Source organism: Catharus ustulatus, chromosome Z (assembly GCF_009819885.2).
Source record: "Catharus ustulatus isolate bCatUst1 chromosome Z, bCatUst1.pri.v2, whole genome shotgun sequence".
Lineage (NCBI taxonomy): Eukaryota > Metazoa > Chordata > Aves > Passeriformes > Turdidae > Catharus > Catharus ustulatus.
Genome location: NC_046262.2, coordinates 59142236 through 59160187, shown reverse-complemented (window position 1 = coordinate 59160187; position 17952 = coordinate 59142236). Strand labels below are relative to the sequence as shown.

Here is a 17952-nt window from a genome sequence, read left to right as displayed (position 1 = left end):
AAGAATCGTGATAACAATAGGCCATTTGATGGCAGCTTCCTCTGATCCATTTTTTTTCATCTTCCTTTCCACACCTATTTTGGTCTCATGGGTCAGGAAGGGAGAAAGTAGAGGAATTCTTTTCCAGTTTTTACCTTTTAAGCCTTGAATTTTCTGTTTTCTTTTCTTTTTGGTCTCAGATTTCCTGAAAACAGAGTGCATAATTTGAAGCAAGCTATTTTGTACCAGTTACTTGCCTTCATTCCTTTTGAGACAGCCTTCACTGCTCTCAGGGATTCAGCTAGTAGCTAGACCACGAAAACACAAGAGATTAAATCAGTCTCCTATTGCCCAAATCATGCATCTTCATTTCAGACATGTCTCTGTCTTAACTGTTTTCCAGGACACCACTGGACACTTCTTTGAAAATCAGGCAAATTATCAGTGTGACTCTGGTTACCAGATGGTTGGGAGCCCAGTGTTTATCTGCCAAGCAAATCGGCAATGGTACAGTGAAACTCCTCCTTACTGTGCTCCCCTCAGCTGTGGAAAACCACCATCCATCCAGCATGGCTACTCCAAGGGAGAAACTTTTGATATGGGCTCCAAAGTGGAGTTCTTCTGTGATGAAGGCTATGAACTGACTGGAGACATTTCATGGACATGTCAGAAGTCTGGGAAGTGGAGCAAAAAGCAAAGCCCCAAATGTGTGCCAACAAAATGTCCAGAGCCACCCCTGGCAGAAAACCAGCTGGTCTTGAGAGAAGTGTCTTACCAAGTTGGTGTTGTACAGTTCTCCTGCAAGGAGGGTTATGTTTTGCATGGCTCCTCTGTGCTGAAATGCTTGCCCTCTCAGCAGTGGAATGATTCCTTTCCCTTCTGCAAGGCTGTACAGTGTTCTGCACCTCCATATATCCCCTTTGGGGACCCCTTGACTTCGTCCCTTCATTTTGGCAGCACTGTGAAGTATATCTGCGTGGATGGGTTTTTGATGAAAGGTGAGTCCACCATCAGATGCCAGGAGGATGGTTCATGGAGCTTGCCTCTGCCAGAATGTATTCCTGTGGAGTGTCCTCAACCAGAAGACATTCAGAACGGTATAGTTGATGTGCAGGGCCTCACCTTCCTCAGCACAGCCCTCTACACATGTAAACCAGGTTTTGAACTGCTGGGTAACACAACTGTCCTCTGTGGAGAAGATGGGCAGTGGCTTGGGGGAAGGCCAGTTTGCAAACCTATTCAATGCCCAAGGCCTAAGAAGATCCTCAATGGCAAATACTCATTCACAAGTTTCCATTATGGGCAGACAGTTAGGTATTTCTGCGACAGAGGTTTCCAGCTCCAAGGGGAGGAAACACTGAGATGTCTAGAAACAGGACAGTGGAGTACAGAGGTTCCCTCTTGCAAGGCCATAAATTGCCAGCCCCCTCAACCCATTGAGAATGGCTTTGTGGAGGGTGCAGATTATAGCTACGGGGCCATGGTCATTTACAGCTGTGTGCCAGGCTTCCAGCTGTCAGGCCTTGCCATGCAGACCTGTGAAGAATTGGGGTGGTCTAGCTCCACACCAGCTTGCCTTCCGACAGACTGTGGCCTGCCTCCTCACATTGACTTTGGAGAGTACGTGCAGTTGAGACAGGGGGAAAGACGTTCTGACCAGGAGGGTGTTACAGAGAATCCCTCCCTTTCACATATGTTGCTGGCTGACAACATGAAAGGCTTCAAAAGTTCTTTGAAGGAGGACAGTGCAATGCAGCTCACCACTTTCTTATTTGGTACAATCATTTTATACACATGTTACTCTGGCTACGAGCTGCTGGGGAACCCTGTTCTAGCTTGCCAAGAAGATGGAGCCTGGAACGGCACTGCCCCTGCCTGTGTTTCAATAGAGTGCAGCTTGCCATCCGCCCCAGAGAACGGGTTTCTGCACGTCACGGAGAACACGCTGGGCAGTGCAGTGCGGTACACCTGCAGGCCAGGATTCACACTGGTTGGCTCTGACACACGGCTGTGCTTGCCAAGCCGGCAGTGGAGTCACACTGCTCCTTACTGCGAAGCAATAACGTGCAGTTCACCTGCCCAGCTTTTGAACGGGAAGATAAGAGGGGAAAACTACACATATGGGAGTGTTGTCTACTATGAATGTGATCCTGGTTACCAGTTAAATGGCCCCACAGAGAGGAGATGCCAAGAGAGCCAGAAATGGGATGGCAGTGAACCAATCTGCATTCCTGTTTCCTGCAGCCCACCACCAGTTTTGGAGAATGGCCAGGTAACTGGAGAGGACTACACGTTCCAGAGACATACAGAGTATAGCTGCAATGAAGGTTTCCTGTTAGATGGGGACAGGAGTAGGGTCTGCCTTGCAAATGGAAGCTGGAGTGGAATCACTCCAGTTTGCAAAGCTGTGACCTGCCCTGCGCCGCTGCCTCTTCCCAATGGAAGCACTACTGGCTCAGATTTCAGCTTTAATAAAGTAGTGCACTATCACTGCAATGATGGTTATAGCCTGCAAGGAGCATCTACGCTTACCTGTCAGAGAGATGGCACCTGGGACTCAGAAGCGCCACACTGTGAACCAGTCCTTTGTGGACCCCCTGAAGACATCTCCCATGGCTTTCTGAATGGCTCAGCCTTTACTTACGGGGAATTTGTCCACTATATATGCTTCCCTGGTTATGAGCTGCATGGCAATCCCTTACGGCACTGCCTGTCCAATGGCTCCTGGAGTGGAAGCCTTCCGTCTTGCCTACCCTGTCTGTGTCCTACACCGCAGATTCAAAATGGGGTCGTTCTTGGTACAGATTTCAGCTGTGGGATAAGTGTCCAGTTTCAATGCCTGGAGGGCTTCAAACTGCTGGGGCCTTCTGAAGTTACCTGTGAGGCAGCTGGCAAATGGAGTTCTGGGTTTCCTCGCTGTGGACAGATTTCCTGTGGTGCTCCACCCATCATCCCCAACACATTTATCAATGGGAGCAGCTCTGAAGATGAGAACACGATCATCTATACCTGCTTGACAGGTTTTGTCATGAAGGGGGCTCCAGAACTGACTTGTGTGGAGACTGGTGTGTGGAAGAAGCCATATCCAAGCTGTGAGCTCTTAAGCTGTGGCCCACCACCATCTATCCCAAATGCAGAGATTCTTGGGAACACTTACACCTATGGAAGTAAGGTCCAGTACAGGTAAGGATGGTGCTGCTATTCTGTTTTCATTAAAAGTCCCTGAAGGAATGAAGATGGAAGGTTTATGTACCCTCCATTAGTACAGGTTTCTACATGCTCAGATTGACAAAGCCCACATTGTCATGCACTTCATAAAATATTATTTGGACCACGCATGAAAATTCCAGAAAGGCATTTCAGCCTGTTGGACTGATGCCTCCACTGACTTTAATTTCCCATTTGCATTTGATTTCTTATTCTCCTCCTCTGAAGCACTGGTTTCAACATACAGGTTCTGTTAGGTGACAGCAGCAGTCAGCAGGGTGTGTAGCTTCTCTCCTTTTGGCATTGCATTTATGCTTTCCTTCTGCTTCAGGTGCCTGTTATAATACAAAAGGGGCTGATGTCCTTCTTATCCTGTTTTCTGCACTGCAGCACTGTGCTGTCTGGAGCACTGGAGCAAGTTACTTCTTTTTCAGATATGAGAAACTGAGGTTTTATTGCTAATTTCCTGAAGTATATACACTGTAGATTTCTTTCTCCAAAGTGAAGAAGGCCTTGGCCAAAGGGGAGATGTATTTTTTATGTTAAAAGCAAATAGTGGTATGGGACAAAACTGGGACAGAAATGGCAGGTGGGTGAATTGTCAGTCATTCCCATGCAACTTTAACAAGGTGAAGGGAGTGCTTCTGCCACTGTTCTACAAGTAAACCCACTAGAGCAAGCCAGTTGAGTTGTTCTTGGTGAAGCACTATTGAGTCAGCCTTAAGCAAATAATCTGTGGTCAGGCTAAGGCTTGGTTTATTCTTGGCAGAAAGTGAGATCACCTTTAGAATTGCTTGGTGCTCACACACTCTCTTTACCTTACCAAAAATCCTCCTAGCAAAGGGAAGAGCAGTGTAGGAACTGCCCTAAAACTTCCAGCACTGTCCGAGTGCTGAAGCCACCAACTCATTTTCCACTGTGATGTTGCAGCAGCATTAAACAACTGGAAATTAAGTCTGAAGTCTTCAGCTCTTGCAACAGAATGAATTCAGTCCAGACATGCTTCTTACAGGCTTACCTTGAAATAAGACAGAAATCTCAAGATGTAATTATTAACAATTAATGCTGCAAAATGACTGTACTGACTTTTTAATTTGTGGGTTAGCTGTGTCTGTGCGGTCAGGTCTTTATGCTGTGTTGCAGATGTCTGGAAGGCTACACGATGGCGACAGAAGTGGATGTATGCACTTGTCAGGAAGATGGACAGTGGTTCCCACAAAGTATTTCCTGTTGCCCCAGAAAGTGTCCCCTTCCAGGAAATACCACTAATGTAATTGCGCTTGGGAACAACTTCACCGTGAACACAAGCATCACTTTGTCATGTGTAGAAGGCTACACTCTGGTGGGACCAAGCACATCTACGTGCAAGGTATAGTTTTATTAGCACTGTTTTATTCTGCTGGCCTTCTTGAATTCAGGTGTCCTTCTCATACCTTCCTTAGCTTTTGGGCTTTAACTGAACATAATTAAAAATTCAAAGCATATTCTGCAAAATATAGTATGTTTAGTTGTTTTCTATTCGTTTTCCATGTGTAGGCTTTCCAAAGTAGAAGTTTTTTATTTCTTTTTCCGTCAAAAGCTGAGGTTTCCTTTAAAAAAGCATTCATTTTATCATGTGCCAGCCGTTAAATCATGCCTGAGATTTTTAAAAATTATGTCCAAGATTTCTAATGCATTTTGAGGATTGCATGCAGAGTTTTTCTCCAGAATAACAGGCGGTAGACATTTTAATCTGCTGTACACCTGTAGAAACTTGATTCCTCTGTTAAAGACCAAACATCTTCATCAATTCCACTGGTAGCCTCCTGTCAAATTAGCTTGTGGACAACTTCATCTTGAGTTTGTAAATAGACTTTTAAAGTCACTAAGTATGCTCATATGAGGAAAGCTGAGTGTGTGTGGGTTTTCAGAGTACATCTTTCTGATGAAATGTTTTCCCCTCATTTTGCTGTTTCAAATATCTGTGGAAGTAGGGGTAACTGTCTTTGACAAGTGCTTCTTCAGGTATCAGACTTCTTTTAGTGAGTCAGAGAAGGCTGCTGAAGCACTTAGTCATGGTGTTAGATATTCAACCAGGAGAAAAATACAAAACATTAAATCAGTCAGATGCAGTTTTCATTCTTCTGATGTGTTCCCTGAGCAATTAGATGACCCTGCACCAGTGAACTCGCTTTTCCAAGCTTCTCTTCCCCATTCTACTTCTGTTCCTTCTGTCTTTTAAGTCTTAAGCTAAGTGTTCCTGCCAGATAAACAATAGTCTATGTTAACATCTTAAAAATGTTACTTAAATTACCAAGTTTTGCAAAGGATTGAACACATAATATTATATCTGTATGCCCACAGCAACTGGATGCTTCTACTATGATTTTTCTTTTTCAATTAGATATGAATTGCACATATAAAGCAGTGCTTTTGCATTTCTAATTACATTTATTTTTCAGGAAAATGGTGTTTGGGTGCCACCATTTTCTGATGACATCTGCAGTCCTGTGTCCTGTGGAACTCCGGAGTCTCCAGAGCATGGATTTGTGATTGGCACTAAATACAATTACAAAGATGTGTCTATTTATAAATGTGACTCTGGCTATGAATTACAAGTAAGCAAGCTCAAATCTCCAACACTCTAAACTTTAAGTTGTCATTTTCAGTTCCTGTGTGATTGCTGTGGACTGTCTCAATCACACGGATGCCATAGAAGCTGAGTGTCTGCTGGTTTTGCTGTCCTCTGTAGAGAGTTCATGGTTTGTTTGGGGCAGTGTTTGAATGGCTTAAGGGAATAGTTGAAGCAAATATAAGAATCCTGTTCAGAGGATATATGTCTATGTCATATGTATGTGTCCAGCAGGTATCTCGAAGTATTTGAGTTTTCTCAACTGAAGTCCTCTGCAAATACAGCATTACACATGCTTGTGACCATAAGTCATGGAGGAGTTAATTTCTCATGTACCACTCCCTTGACCTGATTCTTTAGCCAGAATTAGATTGTGGGTTTTTTCTTCCATTTCGTAGTGTCCCAAGCATTATGTCTGTGCACCAGGAGTTGTGCCTTCCAGACTTAAAGTCCCTCATAAACTCCACTGCCCTCAGTTCTATAACATTGCTAGATGGTATTAAAGTGATAGATCAAAAGTATTCCATTTTGTTTATTGGCAGCTTTATTCCCTGATGGAGAAGGAATCAAAGTTCTTTCCTGTCCATTGTTTTTATTATGGCTTTTATCCCCACCTGAGCTCTGAAACAGCATTGCTTTCCCAGAATCAGGATTCAGGCTAGCAAGTTCAGGGCTGCCTCAAGCCTCAGGGGTGTTTTCAAAAGCTGCAGTATGTTGCTGAGGCACAGCATGATCTCCACTGTCCCCAGGTGATGACAGAGTGAGACATGAGGTGGTGAGATGTCTCCAGGACAGAGGCTGGCTCTCAATGCTGGTTCTGTGAGTGCCAAGCAGAGTGCAGGATTGCACTTCCTCTGTACTGTCATAAAACTAGCAATTAGTTAAGAACTTCATGAATATAAAATCACCCAGCCAGAAGTTAATTCACTCAATCAAGATAAAAATAAGAAGAGTTTGGAGAATGCTTAGGTAATGACTTTAATTTTCCTTATGTTAACAAATATGCTATATCACTGGGAATGAAAGTGTTGCTATTTAGACAAAAAGATATAGATCTGTTTCAAATAATTTTAGGAAGTAATAAACCAGTAATAAACCAGTGTTGTTATACAGTAACAAGTTCTCCCAAGCTTTGTAATCCAGCTTTGCCACCTAGTGTCAAACTGTGTCCCTGCTGTGGTAAACAAGTCCTGCTTTTCTCCTTTGGGAAGCAAAGTCCATTGGGTGTGATGCTGTACAACATGTCAAATAGCTGCCCTTTACTGATGGGTCTGCTTTGTAATGAAGGTACATTACAGCAAGGGACAAACTTACATATTGTTGTCCATGTCTCAGAATAAAATAAGAATTAAATCCTGTGCTCTTAGACTATCTATAAAACTTGTGTGTAAGAAAGAAATAATGTAATTTATAGGCAAATATAAAGAATGAGAGCTTGGGATCTTGTTAAATCAGCATATCATGTCTATCAAACACAAGCTTGTATTGTTGTTGAAAAAATTGCTAGTTGAATTTCCTGTGAGTCCTGAAAGGATAAAATTCGTCATCACAACACATTCCTAGGAACAAGAATAATAAAACTGACAAGATGATACTCCAGAGATATAAGGACAAGAGAACTAACTCACTAGCCCCTCAAACTTTCCGTTTATAAAGAATGCCCATAACTTTTCAGGAAGATCTACCATAAACTCTAGTAGACTTGAGCTGTAGCACTTCATTTTCTCTTTGCATGGGTGGCACGAGGAGAAAAAGCCTCCTCACCTTGCTGGATACTAAAGCTGATGGGAGAAAAGAGTTGACTAAAACAAAGTTGTTCTTTGAGCATTTTCTATTGTTTCTGTTATTTTCTATTGTTTCACAGGGTGATGCAGAACGGACTTGCCAAGAAGACAAGCTTTGGAGTGGCACTGTGCCAGTGTGCACAAGTATGTTCTAACTGAGCCTATCACTTATTGTTGGTCAAGGGTGGTATCTCACAACAAAAATCACTAATGCTCATTTTTCATTATAAATCCTACTGTCTGCATTTACCTAAACAATTTGGTAAGTACCACTGGTAGGCAGAATCTGGAAGGGCAGAAGTTCTGGTGTGTGCAGGTAGTAGTGTGAAGGGAAGCTCTACACCTTTCTGCCTTGCTCCTCTGCAGAGAGCTTCCAGGTTTAACCCATGACACTTGAGGTCATGAGCTCTGGGGTTACTGAGGACCTCTGAACACATTAGTTCCCAGAGTCACAAGTATTTAACACCCTCAAATGCAGCTCTGTAGTTATCATTCTCAAGGGTACTTCACTTCTCTTAGCTGTCACTGATTGCAGTGCTGAAATAGGAGTTTCTACCTAACTTATGTAGATGATGCTTACGTGGACTTCAGCTGTTGGCTGAAAGAGGCAACAGTTTCCTGAGGCTTCCTGCCAGCACAGTCACAACAGATTTTTCACTTTTAGCATGAAGTGGAAGCACCAAGTATGATTCTGCTCTGCTACTCCGGGGCAAATTCCTGGCAATGACCAGACAACTGCTGTGTTTTTTCCTGTTTCTCAGAGTAAAACCTGTGGAGGAGCTGTGAACAGGACAAGCCATATACATTTTGTTTGATTGGAAAGTATTGCTTACATTACAGGAATATCATGTGGACCTCCAGACATGATAGAAAATGGATCTGTTCAGGGAGAGGAGTTCCTGTTTGGCAGTGAAGTGTTTTACAGCTGTGACCCTGGCTTTGAGCTACAGGGGCCAAGCAGAAGGATTTGCCACGTTGACAAAAAGTGGAGCCCTTCCGCCCCTACGTGTGTGCGTAAGTAGCGAGTAGAGCAACGTGGTGGCCAGGAAAGCTAGGGCAGGAGGAGAGTGTTTTGTCTGGCTTCCTCCCTGTCTTTCCCTCCAGCAGAGGGATTGTAACAGGAGGAGCCAGAGGAAAATCCAGCAGAGAAGTTCTCACTGGCAGTACCTCTCTGATCTGAAGCAATCTCCTTTTGGCACACTGAAATTACATAAACATAGAAAGAGTCGTGCTGAGGTCAGTAGGGTAGGAATGTGGCCTGCTGTATCTGAATTGCCTTGAATTATTATATGCAGAGCCTTGGACATCATGTTCATCCCTTCCATGCCAAAGTAAAAATATCCTGGCCACTCAGTATATCTGGATACCCCAGCTGTGCTCCTTAGGATCAAATCTTGGCTCTCTATCAAGGAAATAACTACTTGAGGGAACTTAGAAAGAAGGATTTCATACAGTTTATAAATAAAATGCCAATATTTATAGACTTTACCAATAAATAATTTTCCATCTTTTCTTGCTGATGTCGTAGTCCTATGCCTTGCATCCTTCTCTCTCACCTTTGATGAATTTACTTGGTCTCCACAGTGTAGGACAGGGGTCAGGATTTTTCTTAACTATTGCCATTGTTCTTAAGCAGATATTGAGATCATCTTCCACTGTAGGGGCACAAAGGAGACTGAAAATGCAGCCTCAGACCTGCACGGAAGAAATATTCTGGATTCTCTCAATTTGAGCATACCTCATAACGTCACCAAGTACATTTGGACACATTTTCAGGTGTCTACAGGGTGAACCCCAGGAGAAAGGGCAGAGAAGGAATTTTACAACTCTTCTCCGTGTAACAGTTCACAGCTTCTTTCTTGCTGTTTTTCTATTAATTCAAGATGAGAACAGAGCTATCAGATACTGTGTGACTCATAGATAGAATAGTCTTCATTGTGTGTATAAAACCCAAAAGTTTTCCTCTCTCCTAGAAATTACTTGCGGGTTGCATCCCTCCGTTGAAAAAGCAGAGGCTGTTTCTACTGGAAGCACATACAGAAGTAATGTAACCTTTGTGTGCAGCTCTGGATACCATCTTGTTGGGCCCCAGAATATCACTTGTCTTGCCAATGGGAGCTGGAGTAAACCGTTGCCACTGTGTGAAGGTAACTCACTGGTTTCATGTCCTGAGCATTCCGATCTGGGATAAGCAACAGCTCCTCCCTTAAGCATGCATATCATATAATCCAGAGACTGAGTTGCTTTTGATAAATGATTCTGTAATATGGAGTTTCTGGAGAATCTATCAGTGCAAGAAAGAATGATTTCCATCTTTCTGCCCTACTGGCCCTAGTATGAAGTCATAAATGTGTCCTCACTTCCTCATTTTGCTGGGGCTTTTCTACGTCACTGGGAGGAGCTTCTTCTCTAGGTTGGCTACATTCCCTTACCAGGGCTACTGAATCAATGTTCTTCATTATTTTCGTGGTGACTTTAAACATACTGTGTTATTAATTCAAGAAATGTTTGAAGTCCAGGACTAACATCAAGCTGAATTAATAAGACCCCTTCCTTTGCAGAGACCAGATGCAAAATTCCAGTTTCCTTGCTGAATGGGAAAGCAATTTATGAAAACAATACAGTTGGCAGTACAGTAACATATCTCTGTGAGAGGGGATACAGCTTGGAAGGAGAACCAGCAGCAGAGTGCACAAGAGATGGAAGATGGAGTAATCCCTTGCCTCTCTGTAAACGTGTGTGTTTGCTTTGTAATGGAAAAGCTTTTGCAGAGGAACAGCAGGAGCAGTTACTGATACAAGTTAAAGCATTAATTTCTCTGAGTGTATTTTTGTGACAGTAAAAGAACAAGCTGTCTTCTGCATAGGTCCCTCTCACTGGAAAGATGACATAAAATGGAGTTATTATAGTCAACCACTTGGTGTATGGTAGAAGCAGGTGAGACAATCATTAGGAGGAGAAGGCAAAATGGAGACTTTATTGTTGTCCGCAAGTGACATATTTACAGGGTGTAAAGGAAAAAGTGCCAGACTCTTCTCAGAGTTGCACAGTGGTAGAGTGAAAGGCAATGGACACTAGTTGCAGTAAAGGAAGCTCCAGGGAAGTTTTTGAAGAAACTTTTTACCAACAGGAGAGTCAAACAGAGGAACAGAGACCCAGGAAGGACATGAGATCTCCCTCCACAGAGTCACTCAAATTTAATTCAGATTTCTGGTCAGGTTCCAGAGCAATTTCTGACCTAGTTCCTGCTTGGAAAGGCAGGTTGGACTTAATGGCTGTATAAATTCTTCTACAATTATGTGAAACAGCACATTATGTACATGTGCACTGTGCCCACACACCCGCAATAGCCTTTATTGTTGCTGTATGTGTCTGTAAGTAATTGTTAAGACCTAGTGTAGTCTTATGATATTGAGACATTTCTTTTTTGTATTACGAAGTATTTATTCATTTTAGTATCAAGAAACTGACATAAACTTCTGCTTGTTATAGAGGCAGTATTTTCCACATTGGTGATGAGATCAATAGACAATGCAAAAATAGCCCAGCAAGCTTGCAGCCAGCAATAAATAAAATTAGAGAGGTTCTATACTCTTAATAAATGTCACAGGAAGTGTCTAATCAAACATTTGAAATTTTGCTGCTCTTTATTGTTCCAGCCCCTCCGAACATGAAGTAGGATAGGTCTGGTTCTCTTTTACAGAAAATTTATGGTACACAGGAAGGACAAGAGAGAATGGTTTCACTGTAACAAGTAGGATATTTCTCACTTAAATCCTTAGTATGTCCTCTCCTGACATCACTAGACATGTGACAGCAGAGAATTAGACATACTTTTTTTATTATTTTATGACCCAAATCTCATAATTTCAAATCAAATTATGAATTGAACTCACATTCAGCATCCATTTCTATTGCTTTTCATATGCTTTGGATTTGAAATTTGCAGAAACTATTTTAAACAGGTCTCTCTTCCTTCCATCTCTTTCTCTTCCCTTCTTCTTTTCCCTCACACCCTTACTTTGCACAGCAAACCCTTGTCCTGTGCCTTTCGTAATCCCAGAGAATGCTGTTCTGTCAGAGGTGGATTTTCATGTTGGCCAGAATGTATCCATCAGGTGCAGGGAAGGCTACCAGCTGAAAGGGCAGTCTGTGATCTCCTGTAGCGCTGATGAGACCTGGACTCCAGCCACAGCTAAGTGTGAAAGTAAGTATAAGACACACAGTTCCACAGGGACTGGTACTTTTCAGAGGGCTCTAAGAAGCTCTAGGGAAGAGCTGTGTTTTCTTTCTTTCTAACAGTGTTGTTCCTTTAAAAAGATTCCAAATACGTCTGTGTGGGTTGGTGCTTCAACACTTTTCATCCTACTGTTTATGAGGCCCTTCTGTAAATGTAGTCTTAATTTACCTTTTGCAAGCCCTCGAGCTGGGATTGGATGTTGGATACCCAAAATACCCTAAGAATGATTCCCATGAGATTATGGGTGATGACACAAGAGTTTCAGGAAGAGGTGCTGCCTTTTGTTGCACTTATTGATACTGACAGAAGGCGGTGTCCTTTTGCAAGCATGTCAGAAGGCGTTTTGACTTCTTGCAAGCAATATTGTTTAGATTCATAAGATCACAGAATGGCTTGGGTTGGAAAGGACCTTAAAGATCATCTAGTTCCAAGCACTCTGCAATAGTCAAGAATGGCACTCACTAAATCAGGAATTGCCCTGACCTGAGTGCAGCACTTTGCACTTGGGCTTGTTGAATATCGAGGGCTTCTCCTGAGCCCACTTCTTCAGCTTGCCCAGTTCTTTGGACACCGTTGCTGATTTACCACCCAAAGTGTGTCCGTGTCACCTCTCCCAGATGGCATTGTGTCCAGGGTTAAAACCTCTGTCATGCAGGCTCTACAGGTCACCAACATCTGGACGGTTTCTTTTGTTTAGAGATATCTTGCGGTCCCCCAGCTCATGTGGAGAATGCTCTGATTCGTGGTAGCTTCTATCAGTATGGAGACATGATCACCTATTCATGCTACAGTGGGTACATGCTGGAGGGGCCTCTGCGGAGCGTTTGCTTGGAAAATGGAACATGGACAATACCACCTACCTGCAAAGGTAAGTCTTTTTTATTAACAGAATGATAGCTTAACTTGCCATAAGCACAGAGGTGTCATCCTAGGTGCAATGAAAATGAAAATGAAATTTTTCTAGTTTTAGTACAGTCATACTTTTACTCAGAGCATTTAATTCCAAGTTATTGCTTTATTTCTGAGTTAAAGAGAAGGCTTCCATAATTTTTCTCTTTGATTCTTGCCAGTCTTACAGTTTCTTTTGCTACCATGTTGTATCCCACACCTAGGATCTTTTCTCCTGATATCTTTTGAAAGTGACAGAACCAGTCATCTTCATGACAAGCTGAGCTGTTTCAGATAAGCATTGCCAGTCGGTTTTACACAGTCAAAAATTGAACACTGCAGAAACCAAAATAGAAAAAAGGGTGCTTAGTCCCTCACTATGTTTAAAGTGTGGCAGCTCCTGAAAATCAGTTTGCATTAAGAGGTACATTGGTATGGCTCACTAAATAATACACACTGAGCACTACAGAAAATTCAGATTTAACCATATACCAAAGCCTAGGCTTTCTACACTTGGCATACCAGCAGGTATTTGTAATTTCTTGATCTATTGAGCTAAAACATTTGCTTTTTTAAAGCAAAGAGTTGACTCTTCTATTTAGAAGATTCAAATAAATAAAAAAGTTTTGAACAGTAAAAGGGAGAAACAAATAAAAACCTGAAGAGATTATAAACTCAACAATAAAAACATATGTAAGCATATTCAAATATTAACTTAAAGCCATGGATGAGGCACAGCAAAAGAATTCAGGGTGGTTGGGCTTTGGTGGAAGAGATCTTGTCATCTGCCATTTCCATATCAGAAGCGTGGCTTGCCCTTTGCTGCTGGATAGCTGTGGTGCAGTGATTTAGCTGCATCCTAAAGTCTTATTTCAGATTGTGGAACAGCCACCATGACATATTGAGCTTTAGGTATTCTATCTGGAAAGCAAAAAGCCTTAGAACACAGCAGTGGCCAGTCACAAGCAGCCCCATTCCTCTTCACACAGAAGAAAAGTTCAAGGACACTCACCTGGGAACTTTGGAGCCATTATCAGAATTGTCTGGTCTACCTCTCCTCCTGCAAGTCTCAGCTCACCATGTCAAAATACAAGCAACAGTTCTTCCTTCCTCAGAGACTTTCTGTTTAGATCAAAAGCCATTTGGAGATAGAGGATTCTATGTATACTGTACTAAGCCTAGAAAATCATGGACCCCTCACCAGTTTTCTTGCATGAATTCTGACAGCAAAATATTACAAATGCTGACACCTAAACAAACTGAGTTTCCCTACTCTATGAAAGCAGGCACTCACCTAAACTCCTGTATCTGATAGTTATAACGTCTTGCATAAAAATCATGGATCAGTAGAGCATTTTGAGAAGAACTTGAACCAACGAAGAAGGCTTGCAGCTCCTGAATATTTCAGGAATAGAATAGCTTCTGGTTTTGTCTCGGGTTTGTGACTGTGGCTTGCCCCTGGCATGAGGAATTAGCCATCAACCAGCCAAGTAGAGAAGATTTGAAGGAAAAACATCTGAGTTACTTCAGTTGTCATGATATATCCTGAAGTCCTGTTGGAAATTTGCACTCCAAAAGCACCAGGCTGTTTCTGAAAAGTTTGTATTTCTAAACTCTGATGGCTACAGAATTCAAGGGATCTCTGCATAATAGCTACTTTACCTGTACTAGAATTCATTAGCAAAATAATTTGGATATTATCTGTTCCAATGGTAACACTTTGGATTGCTCAACTGTCTCTTTAGTATCAGCTTTACTTTTTATTCCTATTTAACAATTATTCATTACAAAGAATCCCTCTACTTTTACCAAGGGATGTAATTGTCTGCTAGGGAAGGTTTATGCCACTGATTGCCAGCAACCAAGATGGGCTGATCTGCAAAGCACTGTCAAACCTTCTGTTTGCGACACTGCAGTGTCTGCTGGGACTGTTCAGAGGAGTAAGTATGAGGGAAAATTATTTCCAAAAAATACAGTGAAGAGGTGGACAGATGATGAGGATTGACAACAAAGCGGGATAACCTGTGTATTAAGGGAGGGGAATAAAAATTTCCCTCCTCTTTTCTAAAAGAGGACTTAAAAAGAGCAAAAGATGTTTCTGAGAGGACTGGCCTACATTTTCATGACACATGTCAAAGTGATCTTTCAAAACTGCTTTATAATTCATGAGAGTGATTTTCCTAACAAAAGTCCTACAGGACCCAAGCCTTTGTGGTCTACATCAGAAATGACATGAAAGCACTCTTTGTAATGACTCATGCTGCATTTCTTGTTTATGGCTGTGTAAGTTGATTATTAATGTGTCCTAAGCCTGCTTGAAACGTCCTGTCCTAGTTGAACAGGTTAGTTAATGTAAATATTATAATTAAAAAGCAGACTTCTTTAGCTTCTGGAAGAGCTCTCACCGCAGCTGCGCTTGCCTGAATCACCAGTGGTTAGAGGTTGCTGGCCAGATTCTGATCTGAGTTTCAGGGGTGAGAAGTATTAGCTGGATCTGCTGATGGTAAATGTCTGCAAGACTTGTTAGGCTGCAAAGATGCACATAGCTTACCTGACTCCAGTTTCTTCTTTCTGAAGTGCTCTAAAACAGTCTGTTCTCTTCTCATCTTGCTGACTGCAAGTGGTCAATGTGGAATGTCAACCAGGAAGCTTGTACCCCATCAGGAAACAAGAACATTATGAGAGGGAAGCTGGGGCCTGAGGCAATTGTTTGTTTGCAACCACAGGGAAGCTTTTTGCAAAGCTGAAAACAGATAATAGAATTTATTTTTCCCCTTCTGACATGTTTGACTTGGAGCAGTGTAATGCTTTTGTGTCCTGTGTAGATAAATTTACAAGGGGATGTCAAAAGATTGAAACCATGTATGTGAGATTTACTACCATTAACTAAAGTCACAGTTGATCATTCCTATTCTCTACCCAGCACAACAGGACTGTGTTTGCCTGCTTGCTTTTACTATAGCAAAAAAAAGGAGACAATGAGATCCCAGCTTAACTTCCCAAGAATTTTTCTGGTCTTGTCCGTTGACAAGAATAATCCTCACAGATACAGACAAGTAGTCTCTGCTTGCCTAAATTAGTGTATAACAAGTGCACACCTAGGGATGATACATTCTTAGTCAGTTTCACAACCAAGACCTGGGCAGAAACCCAGGAAAAGACTATCTCTACCTCACATCTGATTGCTGAATAACGTGGAGTTGCCATCCAAAGCAATTTTTGTAACTCATGAAATATCTTCATCTTCTACATTGACAGAAAGAGAAGATACATTTTAGAGACCTTATTTCACAGGCTTTGAATTTAATGTGGGATATCATTTGTGTATTAATCTTTTATCTCACATACTGTTATACATTTGTGGAATATTGTTTAAGTGGTTAAGATCACAAAAAGCTCTAAATGTTTTTTTCATTGCAGAAAAGAAACCTGTTTGGCACACTGATCTGCTTTAGTCAACACCCAGACACAAGCTGTCTGTCTAATAATTGACATTTTTACAACAAAAATTTTCAAAATCGCAGTTAAAATATTGCAAATTATGTTAACCTTTCAGAGGTCTCTTCCCATTCTCATTATTAGCTGACACTTGATGAGAAGGCTCTTGAGATTGAAAAATAAAATGGCAGAGCTTTGGCCCTATTTCAACAGACTCCAAGCTGTAGCTTGCATTTTGGCATGGCTTAGCTCCAGCAGTGACTCAAGTTTGTCTCTCTGAGAGAAAGATTTGCATTCTTTCCAATGTGGATTTCAGGTCTGAACAGTGTTTCAGTGTGCCAATCCACTGTTTGTATTTAATGCTAATATTGAACAAGATCTGAAACAGAGCTTAAATGCATATTTTGCTCACCTAATAACTAATTACAGATAGCAGTTCAGATGCAATTAGCAGTTCAGATTGAGTTTCCTGAGATTACTGTCAGTCCAATTACTTACTTGTTCTGTAGCATTGTCTCGAAGCCACAGTTTTTCATTTTCTCTGGATAGTATGTGCACCAACATGAGGAAGATTGTGCTCCCTCCAATGATCTTTAAGCATAACATGTTTGTGCGTAGCTTTCACCTGATTTTCTAAAGTAGTCCTGGTTTCCCTAGATGTATGAGACAGATATGGTACAGTGTCACAGAAGTGACAAAGAAGTCCAAAGTCTGTTCAGACCAGGCAATATATTGGCCAAGCATGATAGATTCCACTCACTTTTATTATCAGGTTCTTGTTGATAGGAATGGAAGCTGAGGAGCACCAGTCAGCATGAATGCTAGGTGAGGTTTATAGTCACACTTTGAGTTCCAGAGATGAACACTTACTGTGCCACTACTGCACCCTTTTGGGTCACTTCTCATTATCCTGGATGATAGTGCAGTAAAAATTGCCTGTTTTATCACACAGTTAATCTTACTTTAGACACACAGTCTATTATGCCAGATGGCATTATCTTGGTGCTTCATACCAAGGTTAGAAGAAAGCTTGATTCTTTTCCAGAGCCAATTTTGAAGGCCTGGGGGAAGGGGTGATGAGGGTAATAGGTTTTTATGGTGTATTATATGGGTATTTTTGTTTTGTTTTACAAAAGTTAGTGGGAAAATCAGGTAAAGAATAGTGTCAGCCTTGAAACACTATCCAAATAATTTATTCAACTATAAATATGTCTACATTTTCATTCTTTCCATGGGCAATTTTTTTATTATCCTAATGATTCCCACACTCTTGCTTACAGCACCTAATCAAACACAAAGAGCCACGAGATGATGTAGTCCTTGAAATCAAAATCAAGCAATGTTTCTGAACTTCATTTGTTTATTCTGCTCTAAGTTTTATGACTGCAGAGATCTGTGCAAGACACTGAGTTGCTAGGCTTCTAATTCAGTGTCCGGAGTTTGTAATGAAATCGTGGTGTTTCCAGCTGTCTGCCGGTTCCCATGCCAGAATGGCGGCGTCTGCGAGCGACCGAACGCCTGCTCGTGTCCAGACGGCTGGATGGGCCGTCTCTGCGAAGAGCGTATGTATCTCAGCCCTGACTCTAATCTTAAGGCTGCTGTAGGTAAGACAAATTAATTTACTGCAGTGAACCAGAAAAGGCATAAGAGCTAAAACCATAAAAACCATTAATATATTCTTCTTCACAGATGAAAGAGAACAGAAAGGTATATACTTGGGTTGTTTCTAAATGACTGTTCCCTTACCTCTTCAAAGCAAAACAAGCAATTCTTAAATTGATGTGATTTTGCTTCTGGGTGCTCTT

The 17952-nt window shown here is 41.8% G+C and overlaps 2 protein-coding genes across 3 annotated transcripts in view; one reads left to right on the top strand and one right to left on the bottom strand.

Moving 5' to 3' along the window:
* The window catches only part of SVEP1 (sushi, von Willebrand factor type A, EGF and pentraxin domain containing 1), a 122316-nt gene that overhangs the window by 94667 nt on the left and 9697 nt on the right, over positions 1-17952 (top strand). The window contains exons 38-47 of one of the 2 annotated variants that reach the window (XM_033084848.1): positions 383-3162; positions 4330-4555; positions 5628-5783; positions 7662-7725; positions 8422-8595; positions 9555-9728; positions 10143-10316; positions 11612-11788; positions 12519-12689; positions 17614-17709. In XM_033084848.1, coding sequence (XP_032940739.1) covers positions 383-3162; positions 4330-4555; positions 5628-5783; positions 7662-7725; positions 8422-8595; positions 9555-9728; positions 10143-10316; positions 11612-11788; positions 12519-12689; positions 17614-17709 — 4192 coding nt within the window. The remainder of the gene's footprint in view (positions 1-382; positions 3163-4329; positions 4556-5627; positions 5784-7661; positions 7726-8421; positions 8596-9554; positions 9729-10142; positions 10317-11611; positions 11789-12518; positions 12690-17613; positions 17710-17952) is intronic. The other variant, XM_033084849.1, reaches the window with a different exon arrangement.
* Positions 5347-17952, bottom strand: part of LOC117010411 — a 59733-nt gene continuing 47127 nt past the window's right edge. Inside the window, exon 3 of the mRNA XM_033084851.1 lies at positions 5347-5425. Within this exon, the coding sequence (XP_032940742.1) occupies positions 5416-5425 (10 nt within the window). The 3' untranslated portion in view covers positions 5347-5415. The remainder of the gene's footprint in view (positions 5426-17952) is intronic.